The sequence below is a fragment of the Aspergillus mulundensis genome (genome assembly GCF_003369625.1).
Source record: "Aspergillus mulundensis strain DSM 5745 chromosome Unknown scaffold_7, whole genome shotgun sequence".
Lineage (NCBI taxonomy): Eukaryota > Fungi > Ascomycota > Eurotiomycetes > Eurotiales > Aspergillaceae > Aspergillus > Aspergillus mulundensis.
The window spans coordinates 279,713-291,925 of NW_020797895.1; the positions used below are offsets into that span (position 1 = coordinate 279,713).

Genomic DNA, 12,213 nt, shown 5'->3' on the forward strand with positions numbered 1-12,213 from the left:
AAATGCAAGTCAAATCCTGCGGGCATACCAGAGAAGTGAACTGCCGAAAAAGCGGGCCTTGACAATGAACCCGCATCGAGCCTGAAACGGTTGATCCCTTCAAGCCTCACCAATGCCGGCACTGCCATAAGCGATACACTAGGCCTGGTGACAAGAGTCGCCACGAGGAGCGATGCAAATAAACGCCTGCAGATGTACCAGAGGCTTATACTGCCAACAGAGCAGTCCCTAACAGTGAGCCAAAGCCCAAGCGCAAGCCTGGAGGTACCATTCGCCTAAGGCTTCATAAATGCCAGCATTGTATTAGGGAATTTGCTAGAGCCGTTGACAGGGATAGCCATGAGGAGCAATGCATCCAAACTCCTGCAATGGTCGATCCAATCAAGCTGGTCGATCCAATGAAGCCTCACCAATGCCGGCACTGCCCTAAGACATTCGCTAGACCCAGTGACAAGAGTCGGCATGAAGAAAAATGCAACCCAATGCCCGCAGCCGAACCTGCCATGGTTAATCCAGCGATGCCTTACCAATGCCAGTACTGCAATAGGGCATTTGCTGTAAAAGGATACAAATCCAACCACGAGAAAACATGCGAAATAGTCCGCGGTTGTACCAGGAAGCGAACTGCGGAGAAGCGGCCCTTGATTGATTTGTTACATGCCAACGTGCTGTTATATTGTTTATTTTCCGATGATTCTCTAAAGAAGTTCGTGACGAGGTATGTTTTTGTGGCTTTTCCAATGTTGAGCAACCTGCATTTATGTTAGCATATGTATATATTAATTTCCGTCAGAAGACGATGACTTATGACTATATGATTGAGCCATGAAATGAAGCCGTTGAGACATCCACTGAGCCTGCATTGTGTGTGTTGTCGTATAGCTTGAAATGATGTAACTTGGGCCATGGTCGATCTGTGATGGAAATCGGAGGCGATGAGTGCGACCATTTCCTGTTGCTAGAACAGCACTCCAAGATCAAGCGAGCAGTCAATCAAGGCTCAAGAGCAGTTCGGTTTCTGCCGGATCGCTGGTCTTGTCATGGCGTCCGGCGTTTCAGCCCGCGATCTCATTTCGCTGGGGCCACTTTTCATCAACAAAATGGAGAACGCTGTAAGATGAGTTAATCTATTTAGATTGCAGGGCCCAGGCGCCAGCAATCCCAACGGCCTGACACTGTCCGTTCCAGGCGCGTCTCATGGTCACCCTCCAGTCCTATTTAATCCTGCTCCTCGCCTGGCTTTCTTCATCTTGTCCATTGCTACCGCTCCAACTGTCTAGGGTCTGAGATCCAGACGTCCATTCATTCTTACTATCAATCTGTGCTGGTTGCACGTCCTGTCATTTATACTTGCTCATCGCGCTGTCTGAGACTCCGCTGCCTCTCATTCTCTCTCGTTTCTGTCTAGGGTCGGAACCATGAAGTACCATCGTCTTGCTTCCCTGGCCCTCGTTGCCTTGAGCACGAGCACCTCTGTCTCTGCGGCCCCTCTTAAAGCCGACGACAATGGATCTTGTCCGGCTGGGTACTCCCCAAGCGTGTACTATATCACTGTCACCGCGGAGCCCTCCACCTCCATCATCGAGCCAACTTCATCTCCAACCCCAACCTCGACTGAGGTGACATCTTCGACCACGGCCACTGCTACCGTCGAACCAGTCTCTACCTCGGGCTCTATCTCAAGCTCTGCATCAGGCCTCGTCGAGACAATCCCCGCGGCCGTTGTGAAGGCAGCTACTAGCAGCACCACCACCACCGAGGTCCCAACTTCGACCTCAAGCCTCTCCATCACCGAGACCGCACCAACCCAGGTTGCCGTCGTGCAGCCCAGCACCACATCCGCAGCAGAGAAAGCGTCAAGCACCTCGACTACCGCCTCCAGCTCAACAAGCACAAGCACAAGCTCGGCCACCACCTCCGGCGAAGCAACCTTCTACGGCGGCAACGTCTCCGGCGGAACCTGCTCGTTCGCCGACTACACCATCCCCTCGCATCTCTCGGGCGTCGCATTCTCCGGAGAGGCATGGAACGACGCAGCCGAGTGCGGCGCCTGCGTTGCCGTCACCGGCCCAGACGGGAACACCGTCAAGGTCATGGTACGCATACCCACTCATTCCCTTCACAAACACGCCCGCTAACGAAACCCCAGATCGTCGACAAGTGCCCCGAATGTGCCCCAACCCACCTCGACCTCTTCGAGTCGGCCTTCACGACCCTCGCCTCAGCCTCAGAAGGCCAGATCCCCATCTCGTACTCCTTCACCTCCTGCGCCATCACCTCCCCGCTCGTGCTGCGTAACAAGTCCGGCACATCCGCGTACTGGTTCTCGATGCAGGTGGTTAACGCGAATGGGCCCGTCAAGGCGCTCGAAGTCAGCACTGATAGCGGTAGCACGTGGCAGAGCACGACGAGGAGCGACTACAACTACTTTGAGAACAGCAGTGGCTTTGGCACCGATAGCGTTGATGTCAGGGTTACTGGTGCCGATGGCGGCGTCATCACTGTGAAGAATGTCAGCGTGGCTTCTGGGGAGAGTGTGACGGCTGATGGGAACTTCTGATCTCGTGGTTGATTTGACCATGGGCGAAGTTGTGGGTGTTTTGCCTGGGATGGTGGCTTGGTGGAGTCATTTAGGATATGATGACCTTCTCTTCCTTTCTCTTGGTGCCCCTGATGGCTCCTTTTATATTGACTTCCCGGCCACTGCCGGATGAATCTTTCTGTATATATTCGCTTCTACTCACACCTTTTACTTACATTTACCTTACACTCGAATAAAACTCCTACAGGCGCAAGACACAATACAGTAAAAACCTCTACAAGTTAAATATGAAGAATAACTGCGTTCCGCCAACGCGGCGCAAACTAGCTGCATACATAGCCTTAACTAGTAGTGCAAACAGCGAACTGCAAATTAACAAAACCCGAACCTATTTCGCCAACCCACCCTAGAAATCGAGAATCGAGTAACGAGTAACATACAACAGGAAACATATTGGAAGCAAACGACAAGTGGCAAAACAAGGCAAGGAATCCGAGCATGTCACGACAAGGATAAAGATGGACGCAGTGGGTCCAGATCAACCGCCGCCTGTGTACAACATGATCAAATCAGACACAGGCACGATAACCGAACTGGGCGTAGTCAAATCACGGAGATTGTTCAGGGTACGCAATCCGTAAGCAGATGCGGAGCGGAGAGCTCTGCTCTTCTCGCAGGTGGACAAGTGGCGGCACTATGTATGTGGCCCTGAGTGATAACGGCGAATCCATAAACGAAGAAGCAGCCGAACAGGGTTATACCTGGGTTTGGTCAACGTCGAGGGCCTCTAGCTCCTTGGATTCTTCGTAGTCGTCGAATTCCAGACCTGCGTCGCGACATCTCTGCAGCCACTTGAGTGCGATGTCGCCGCGACGGTTGACCTCCACTTTTAATTTGGAGTTTTGGGCACTGATTTCGTTGATGGCATGGTTGGTCGTCATATTGCTCTGCTCCCATCGTTCGCCCATCTGCCTCTTGTCTTCGTGCAGTTGGTTGATGTACTCGATCGCCCGTTGTAAGATAGCGCCCTTGTTCTTGTCGCAGTTGGGCACGAGGCGAGCAATCTGGTTGATACCTTCGTTGATTGCCTCGCGGCGCCGACGCTCAACTGGTAATCTGTTAGTTGGGAATCGGTGTAGGCAAGGCTGAATACGCACCCTCTTTGTGGTTATTCTTTCGGACTTGATGCCATTCAGGCGAGCCAACAGTGGGCTTCTGGTTCATGCTCTGTGCCTCCCGAGCTGCATAGACTGCGGCAGCAGTAGAATTGTGATTCTGGCCAATGCTTTGGCCGAGATCTTCCCCAAACGTCAGGCCATGGGCCAGGTTGTTATCGAATGCGTTTTCCGGAGGAGGGGGATACTTGTTCTGGGGGTTATGAGCTGCGAGCGCTGCCTTGGCAGTGGTAAGGGCATTCTCATCGGTAATCCCGTTTTGAGTACCGACATGTTGAAGGATTTGTTGATCAATGTTGAGCTCTGACGCTGTGTTTGGTAGTCCATGGTCATAGGAACCGAGGGCACTATGGGTGAAGTTCTGAGCGTCCGCACTTGGAAGACTCCCATTACTGCCGTGAGAGGATCTGTTGAGGCGTTGAGCATCTGGGCCACCGCTGTCACTGCTCTCACGCTTGCGCTTCACCATGTTGCCTTCTGGAGCGCCGAGTTGCTGTGTATCAGCCATGTTGAGCGGTCTAGACGCGACCGTTAGTCATCATCAATAGCCTAGACTGGCAGCACGTACCACCAAGTGGAATCTTTGATCAAGGTCCAGCCGTAAACAGCAAGTCCCACTGTCTGCAGAGAGCATTGTTAGTGATGTGCATCGAGGTGTGATCTAAGCCCAGCAGGCAAAAGTAAAAATAGACATAGGCGCGAGGCATCATAGAGCAACGTCAGATTAAGATGTGGTTGTTTCATCACCGACGCTGTGTGGTCAGAAACAGGCTACTGCGGATGGTCAAGACGCGTGGTGTTGACTGACGCGCCCACTCCCTCGCAACATCAACAATGTCCTGCACAAAGCAACCGATCGCAAAGCAGATCACAAATTCACATAGAGCAAAGAAGATGATACAACAAGAAAATGATACACAGAAAGCCCACGATTAAGAAGCATGGGCAGCGTATCAAGTCAGGGCATCTCGGTCTCAGCGACCGGCGGAAAAAGACTTCAGCCACCCAGCAGCCGGCTCAAGGCGGGGAAGAGAGGCAACATTGCACAGTCGCAGAAAAAGCAGAACGCGACATAGCAACGGCCGTCTGCGTGGCCCGTGGTCGAAAGCAAGCAGAAGGAAATCAGCATACGTACCTCAGATGTCTGGATTGCTGGGGCTCTAGATGGTCACGAGGATGGTCACGTTTCGACAACAAGCGGAATGTATGTATTCCAGCAAATCCGGGGTTTCAGAACCGCGAAAAAAAAAGTGTAAGCAGATCAGCAGATATTAGGGCAGCAAAATGGTCAGCTTTGGGGCCTTTCGGCGAGTAAAGGCGATTCTGGAAAAAAGGGATATATGAGTATGAAGAGAGAAGTCCACGTGATGGCGCAGTGGTTCAAAGAGGAGTTCAAGGTCAAGTTTAGGTAAGCACCGGATAAACAGGTTAAGCCGGGCTCCGGCTCTTTTGCGGTGGTTCGACCGCGCCCGGGACCCGAGGAATCCCACTCTATTTATGACCACTCACAGCCCTGAAGAAGCTGGAGTTCCCTTTCTCTTTCTACGAAGGCGCATTCCTTGCATGATTGTGCTGGACTGGGAGAATCATGTCTGATCCAACCGGTTTGCTTCCCTCCTTCATCTGTCGTCTACGGTTGGAAATCATGTGCCCACGGGTCTGGTGCTCCCTTAGCCTCTTTTGAGCATTCACGCTCTCTCTCTGATTTGCTGCCAGACCTACTTGACCATGGCCCAATTGACGCTGCATCACGTGGAAGTGAACCCAGCAACCCTGGAGCTGGAGACTCTGATATGCACGATGATGGTGGACATCAGCAGCCTGCAGCCAGATCTCGACGACCCTTCCCTGCGCTGCTCCCCCTCACGGATCAAAGCTCCGGGGCTTAGCTCCGTGGTTTAGCCCCGCGATGCGCCCATCCGCCCATTTCGTTATTGGAGAGCCCTCTGCCGCCTTGCACTAGAGTACCTGCTTTGCCCTCTTTCTCTCGCGGGCCGGCCCTCCTCCTAGTACACTGGTGACTGGTGAGAATGCCCCGTCGGATAGGAGGTTGCACGGTCCATCTCCTTATCGTTTTCTAGCCGCCGATCATCTACTCTCTGACCGTGGCCTATTAATTCGACGCCTTTTCAACCATACTCCAGCCCGTCAAAAGTACCCTAGCTCAGAGCAGATGACCTTCCTGTGGCCTCAGCTCTGTTCTTGCGCATCCTTATAGGCCGGATCATTTTCGACCATGTCCAGGTCCCGCACTTTGTCTCAAACCATGCTGAGCCTGAGGGCCATCCACCCGATGACTACTTTGCTCGGTCTATCAATGTCTTGTTGACTACCTCGATGTCATGCTTTTCCACTGTGCCTCCAAAGTACGACTGTCACCCCGTATCACATGTGATAAGCCACTCACACTTATCTTAACCTCATCCTTCGACCCGGGAATGGCGTATGGCGTAATCTAACGCGCCAGTCAATATGGGGTCTTGAAGAGTAGTATCCGAAATCTAATCGGCAATACAAGATCTTGAAGGATGCCATCTGATTACTCGTCGATCTGCGAAACTCTGGGTCATGGGACAAGCAAGGGCCCTAGTCAAAACCCAGTTAAGATGTCTTCACGGAGCGGAGATAGTGGGTGAGCGGTGAGGATGGGTTGGTATACTTCCGCCGTGTTTTGAGTGGCTTAAGTATATCAACATGAGCAGCGCCGCCTAGGCCCTGTCGAAATCTTGTTGGGACTTCTCCACCGGCCCAAACCTCCCACAACACCAAGCACCCAAGTCGTCAATCTAGCCCTAGCAAAACACCCAAGCCTTGTCACACGGATATATGCAAGCCATGTCTCACATGATCCAAAGTGAAGGAGGTGTGTGCGGCGGCAACGATAAACACTGCGTCATAGCCTCGACCATGTCCAGAAGCGAAGGACGCAAAGTGCAACATGCGAAGATGGTGTCCGGACCATGGTCCACCGTTTCTGCTCAGAGATATCCCTACCCTCCCCTTACTGCTCGACAGTCCGACGTCAAAAACGCGCAAAGCGAGGCTTAGCATTCCTGACGTACGGTAGGTATTTATAGAATATGCCAAGGATCTACATTGTAGCCTTGATACGGCCGGAACAGCGTCGAGAACAATCATCTCAGCAAAAGCAACGCAGAACAAAAGCAAAGACGAGCAGGATCCCACTCGCTTATCCTCTTCTTCCTCTGCGCCTGTTGCGCTCGCTGCGCTGAGTCGTGACCCATACTGAGTGCGGCGCTCGCACCTGATCTACTAATCATGCACCTGGGTACTCCGTAATCCCCGTTCGAACCACGGGAGAGAGGTAAGCCTCTATTGCATATTGCAATCTCAACTGGGGAAACAGTCTGCTATTGGCGGCTAAGTGAGGCGTTATTACGGTGTGGTTCGCGGGGGTACGGTAGGGGGGTAGCAAACTTCTTGGCTGCGGCGGGGATCTGGGGCTGTTGCAGATGTTGGGTTCGCATCTGCCGTTCGGAGTAGGCAAGCACTACAGTAGTTCAGATGGTAGATCTCAATCCCATGCAAACAGCAAGAGGGAGTAGAGCTTACTCGATGCCAGGAAGCTAAAAGCTAAACCTGAAGACGCGAACCTGAGCGAACCGCAGTATTCCATTCTATGTACATGAGGTATCTAGTGGGCAGCGGCACGGATAACTCGAAACATTCATCACATTATTATCTTTCTCTATCTATCCCCCGCCCTTACCAACTGAAACACCATCCTCGGATCAGCCGCCGTATCTGCAAAACAGAGCCCCTCCTCCGTCGCACCAAGCATATCCCAGCAGAGGATTTTAACATCCAGGGGCGGAGCCCGCGCCATCTCATCATCTGACGACGACCCACTGCTTCCCAATCCTGCAGGACCCCCCCGCTGCCGCTGAGAAACAGCAACGATCGTACTAGTCCCCGCGTACCGAGCAGGCGAGGGCGCCCCATCCTCTTCACCCGCGCGGTTCGCAAAGACGATGATGATATTCTTCTCGGTCTCGGTCTCTGCGTCTGCATCTGCGTCCACACTCGCATCAGCATTCCTGGCATGGCCCATCTGTTTCCGGATCAGCGGCATGAATCGCTGGACCCAGTAGTTGAAAGTATCGAGTTCGGGCTTGTTGCCCAGGGCATCGAGTTCCTCGCGGCTGAGCAGCGTGAGCCAGGCCATTGAGAGGATGACGAGTTGGGAGTTCGAGTCGAGGACGCGGTGCGCGAATTCGTAGGCTGTGTAGGGTGCTTCGAAGCGGTAGGGGTTGATGTCCATGCAGATGCCGAAGGACGTGGCGATTTCGTTGCCTGTTTTGTTTTGCGTTGCGGGTGCGGGTGGGAGGATTGCGGCTTCGCCGTCGGCTCTGGCTCGGACTCTGGCTTTGGCTTTTGATGAGCTGGGGCTTTTATCCCCTGGCGACGGGAACGTGAGCTGGTGGAATCCGAGCTCGGCGGACCCTTCGCTGGCCCATGTCTCGTCGGTGTAGTAGAGGAAGGTCTTGCGGTAGTTTAGGAGGGTGTTTCCTTGTTCGTCGAGGACGAGAAGGGAGTTGTAGTATTTCTCTTCGCGCTGTCCGTTGTTATTGGTAACCTCGACCTCGGGGTACCCGACGCAGACTTTGCAGCCGAGCTGTTTGGCTGTCTTGCGGGCCCAGGCGGCTGAGGGTCCTTGACCTGCTGGTTCAAGGTATGGCTTTATGGCTTCCAGGGAGGGGAAGTTGTATCCTAGTGTCGTCAGCACCTCTCCCATATTCATGTTATGGAATAATAGATAGATAACAGTGACTTACCTGTCAGGGCCAGCTCAGACAAGACCAAAATATCTAGCTTCGCATCTTCGACACGAACCCTTGCGCCCTCTCCTCCGAATCCGTCGGGAATGCTTATCCCCTTACTCAACAGCTCATCAGCCCGCTTGATATTCCCCTCGACATTGCCCAACCTCGAGGCGATCTGTAACGTCGCAATCCTCATTCCCTTGCGTTTCGGCTGGGATATGTATGCAAGTCCAGAGGCAGAACCCGGCCCAAAAGCAGAGCCAGGGGTAGATGAAGCTGCAGGTGCAGGCTTCGGACCACGTCCAGACCTAAGAAGGCCGCGAAAGGCAGCAGGGGACAACAACGAGGCGTTGTTGAGACGTGCGCTGATTCTGAGCCTCTGGATCCAGTCTCGTATGGTCCGAATATGGAGGGCCCTCTTTTGACCCTGTCTTAGATTCTGGTACTGATACTGGGCTTGGTACCGGGTTTGATATCTCCCAACAGTAGCGCCAGTGAGGCAGTGGAATCTCGCTGAAGTGCTAGGTGAGGAAACACACCAGAGTTTGTGCTGAAGAAACCCAGCACGGGTGTAAATTAGGGGTGCAATCTTGTGAGGGCCCTAGCCGGGTTGGATTGATTGAGTTGGATGTTTGGATGTGAATGATGGACTTGATAGATGTTGCATGTGAGAGCCTTAGGCACCCCAACAGGCGGCTGTTAGCGAGGCTTCGGAAAATGTGCTTTTCCGGGGGCGGAGTGGGCACTGGTCCTTAGCAAGCGATCACCTCCACTCTCCATCCAAGTGCAACATACTCGATGAGCATCAGCTCAGCATGGCCATTGGTTAATGTCTGTTTTACCCTATTTACCACCACGGTCAACTCACATCGGGTATCGTGTCTTGCATTAAGTTCTAGCCAGAACATAGCCACTCCTGGATTCCCGAATGGCCCTCCTCGCTTGGGTTTCTCTCCCTCTATCAACTTACCTCTAATCCAAATATAAAATAACCCGGCCATGTCCCGATCCACAAGCGAACAGACCATTTCTGAAATTAAAAATGAATCGACCATGTCCCAAATCAATATCGATCACACCTTTGTGGCAGAATCTAGTTCTCAGTATCTCAGCCCTGTTTTAACATGGCATGAGTACTGCTCGAGCATCCTAGTCTCGGACATAGTACGCTGGTGAGGAAGATTTGTCGTCGCGTGTACGCTCCGCGGTCAGGATGCTAGGGCATTGGTCCAGTGGTTATTCCTCGGTTGTTATCTGAGTGTGCCTCTCGATGTGTACCTGGGTAGTGATTGGCACCGTGCTTTGAGTCAGTGAGATCATGGGCGTACGGCGCTCTTGGGCCAGGGCACTGGAGTATAGACTATGTACTATATTATAGGCTGACAGAGCAGTCTTGCGCTTGAATGGGAATGTAGGCTATGGTTGTAAGAGGTAGAAGCAGACGCGAGTAAGAACCAGAAGCAGGAAGGAGTCGCTGTTGGCCTGGTGCTCCGCGTGTTGCTGTCATCAACAACCTTTGCCTTTGACTTGCTCCCTCGGATTTCTCTCCGTCTGATTCCTCCCATCTTACCCCCAATCCGGACGTGGTCGTCTTTCTTCTCTTGCAGTGTTATCCGATCTCAACTATATCCGATTTTCACCAACTCCCCGTCTCTCTCTCTCTTTCTCTTTTATTGAGAAAATCAGCTACTTCCCGCAGAAGACCCTGGAGACTGGTAAGGCGATCCTCATACCTCTACTAACCTTTATACTATGTTGTGAGACTAACTGCTTGTCCAAGGACCATCTTCAACAGGAAACCGGTTATCCCTTTTGATCAACCTCTCGTCTGTCAAGGATGAGCTCCTCGAGCTCTTTAGGAGAGGCGTCAGACTTAGTATCCGATGGAAGTGCCGACCATGAGCGAATGGTTGAGATGCTGGAATCACTCAATGCCCAGCAATCCAGTCTAGCTGAGCAAATTGCCGAGCTCGAAGAGCAAGTCCGAGAGCTGGGAACAACCGAGACCACAACACAAACCCACGAAATGGATGAAGACGAAAGTGAGGACGAGGAAGAAGAGATTGTAGGACGAATGCTGAGATTCACCAATTTTGCCAACAGACCGATCATCGCTGGTCCCTTGAATTTTGACATCAAAAGACCTCCAGAAGAGCCCTTCATGGACACCACAGAAGCTGATAAGCATCTGGTGCAAGTTGTTGGCATGGTCTCCCCCCATTGTCCTCCCCTGTACAGCAACGACACTTTTTCGGTGCGTGCCTTCACCGAGGCGAGTTTCAAAATCCTCCTGCCAAATCCCGCCAACCCCAATGGCGCTCGGTGGATGTGGTGTGCCTGGGACGGTACTCGCATTAAGTACAAGCATGTGTGGTTTGACAGCGAGTATAGAGACAAGGACTACCAGTACTGGGAAGGACTCTACCATACCCGCTGCAGACTTTACGAACAGGCCATGGCCGCTGCCCGGATTCATTTCGCACCTACACAGCGAGCCTGGGTCCAGGAGCGCAAAGAATGGGAGTGGAATATCGTCCAAAAGGCCAGGAATGATCCTAACATCCAATGGCCTCGGGGTATCTCCCGCGAGGAAATCGAAGCTCTTACATTCGAGACCGCCATCACCTCCTCAGAAGAGCCTCCACTGCTGCCAACCGACTTCTCTACAGATCTTACTCCACCCAGACCTGGTGACCTTCGGATCCCCCGCATACCCCGGGCGAAAGCATCCTTTGAGCGCGCGGCTGATTGGTTAGCTGATCAGGCACGCATAACCAACCCAGTGGCAGACGATGAACCCATCCCAACCTTTTACGGTGGTGACAGCGTGTACGAGAACAGCCTAAAGCTGAACAAGTTCATTGAGGGGCTGGGCTTCTCATGGGAGGATATCGACACCAGAGCGCTTCGGTACTTGTAAACTGCATGTGCAGACGTGAACTGTACCATGGCCGGCCGCATCACACTACGGCTTCGAGTTTCTTCGCCGCCTACTCTCAACACTTGATCCGAAGACATCATTTTGGTAGTATCTTGGTGACATAGACCGTGGGCAGACGGAATAATATTTACATAGGCAATGGCTCTTGGAGGCTTGGTCTGGAATTTAGTATTCAGAATTCTGCTTGCCGACATCTTGGACCTCTTCACGAACATTTGATATGCATCTCGCTTCATATGCTAGCCATATTCTAGTAGACAATCAAACCTTTCTCATGCTCCTCTGACGAGCACCTACCTGTTTCCAAGCTTTTCCTGTAATCTAACATACCGACTTCGATCATTCGTAGCCTCCCTACGGCTTTGCGCTAGTCCTTCCAAAGCTGCTAGACGTGCTGAGTGTAGTCGGTATGGATCACGTCTCTCCAGCTTGCAGTAGTTCAAGAGAATGAGCGCAGGCCAAGCGGACTTCGCCATCGCCACGGTTATAATCCATGATTCTCCAGCGTGCATTACAAAGATGCACATGGAAAAATGGTAGATGGCCGTGGCCTAAACTACTAATGGTAAAGGAAGAGAGGAGACCTCTACAAACATATACATGCTTAGCAAAGAGAGTAGTGGGTAAATGTATAAGCCAACGACTCACCTTGGGACCTTAGTGACTATTATTGACCGCTTGAATAGTCATGAAGTCTTCAGAGGGATTATAATGGGCCATCAGCTCATATCGAAGCATCTAAATATGTATTTACGAGGGACAACGGAGAGT

General features: G+C 52.3%; 4 protein-coding genes across 4 annotated transcripts; 2 read left to right on the forward strand and 2 right to left on the reverse strand.

Moving 5' to 3' along the window:
• Positions 1-1,418: 1,418 nt before the first annotated feature.
• On the forward strand, positions 1,419-2,560 carry DSM5745_06990 (putative extracellular cellulase CelA/allergen Asp F7-like; the record flags this gene model as incomplete). The annotated part of the gene is made up of 2 exons (XM_026749006.1): positions 1,419-2,096; positions 2,150-2,560. The coding sequence occupies 2 exons, from the start codon at positions 1,419-1,421 to the stop codon at positions 2,558-2,560; spliced, it is 1,089 nt and encodes a 362-aa protein (XP_026602096.1).
• A 520-nt stretch (positions 2,561-3,080) lies between these two features.
• Positions 3,081-4,225, reverse strand: DSM5745_06991 (putative HLH DNA binding protein (Penr2); the record flags this gene model as incomplete). Its single annotated transcript, XM_026749007.1, has 3 exons — positions 3,081-3,236; positions 3,304-3,650; positions 3,700-4,225. 3 exons carry the CDS (start codon positions 4,223-4,225, stop codon positions 3,081-3,083), a joined length of 1,029 nt encoding a protein of 342 aa, XP_026602097.1.
• A 3,201-nt stretch (positions 4,226-7,426) lies between these two features.
• DSM5745_06992 (putative protein N-terminal asparagine amidohydrolase) lies at positions 7,427-8,697 on the reverse strand (the record flags this gene model as incomplete). Its single annotated transcript, XM_026749008.1, has 2 exons — positions 7,427-8,448; positions 8,514-8,697. 2 exons carry the CDS (start codon positions 8,695-8,697, stop codon positions 7,427-7,429), a joined length of 1,206 nt encoding a protein of 401 aa, XP_026602098.1.
• Positions 8,698-10,338: 1,641 nt separating this feature from the next.
• On the forward strand, positions 10,339-11,421 carry DSM5745_06993 (uncharacterized protein; the record flags this gene model as incomplete). The annotated part of the gene is made up of 1 exon (XM_026749009.1): positions 10,339-11,421. The coding sequence occupies one exon, from the start codon at positions 10,339-10,341 to the stop codon at positions 11,419-11,421; it is 1,083 nt and encodes a 360-aa protein (XP_026602099.1).
• Positions 11,422-12,213: the final 792 nt, after the last annotated feature.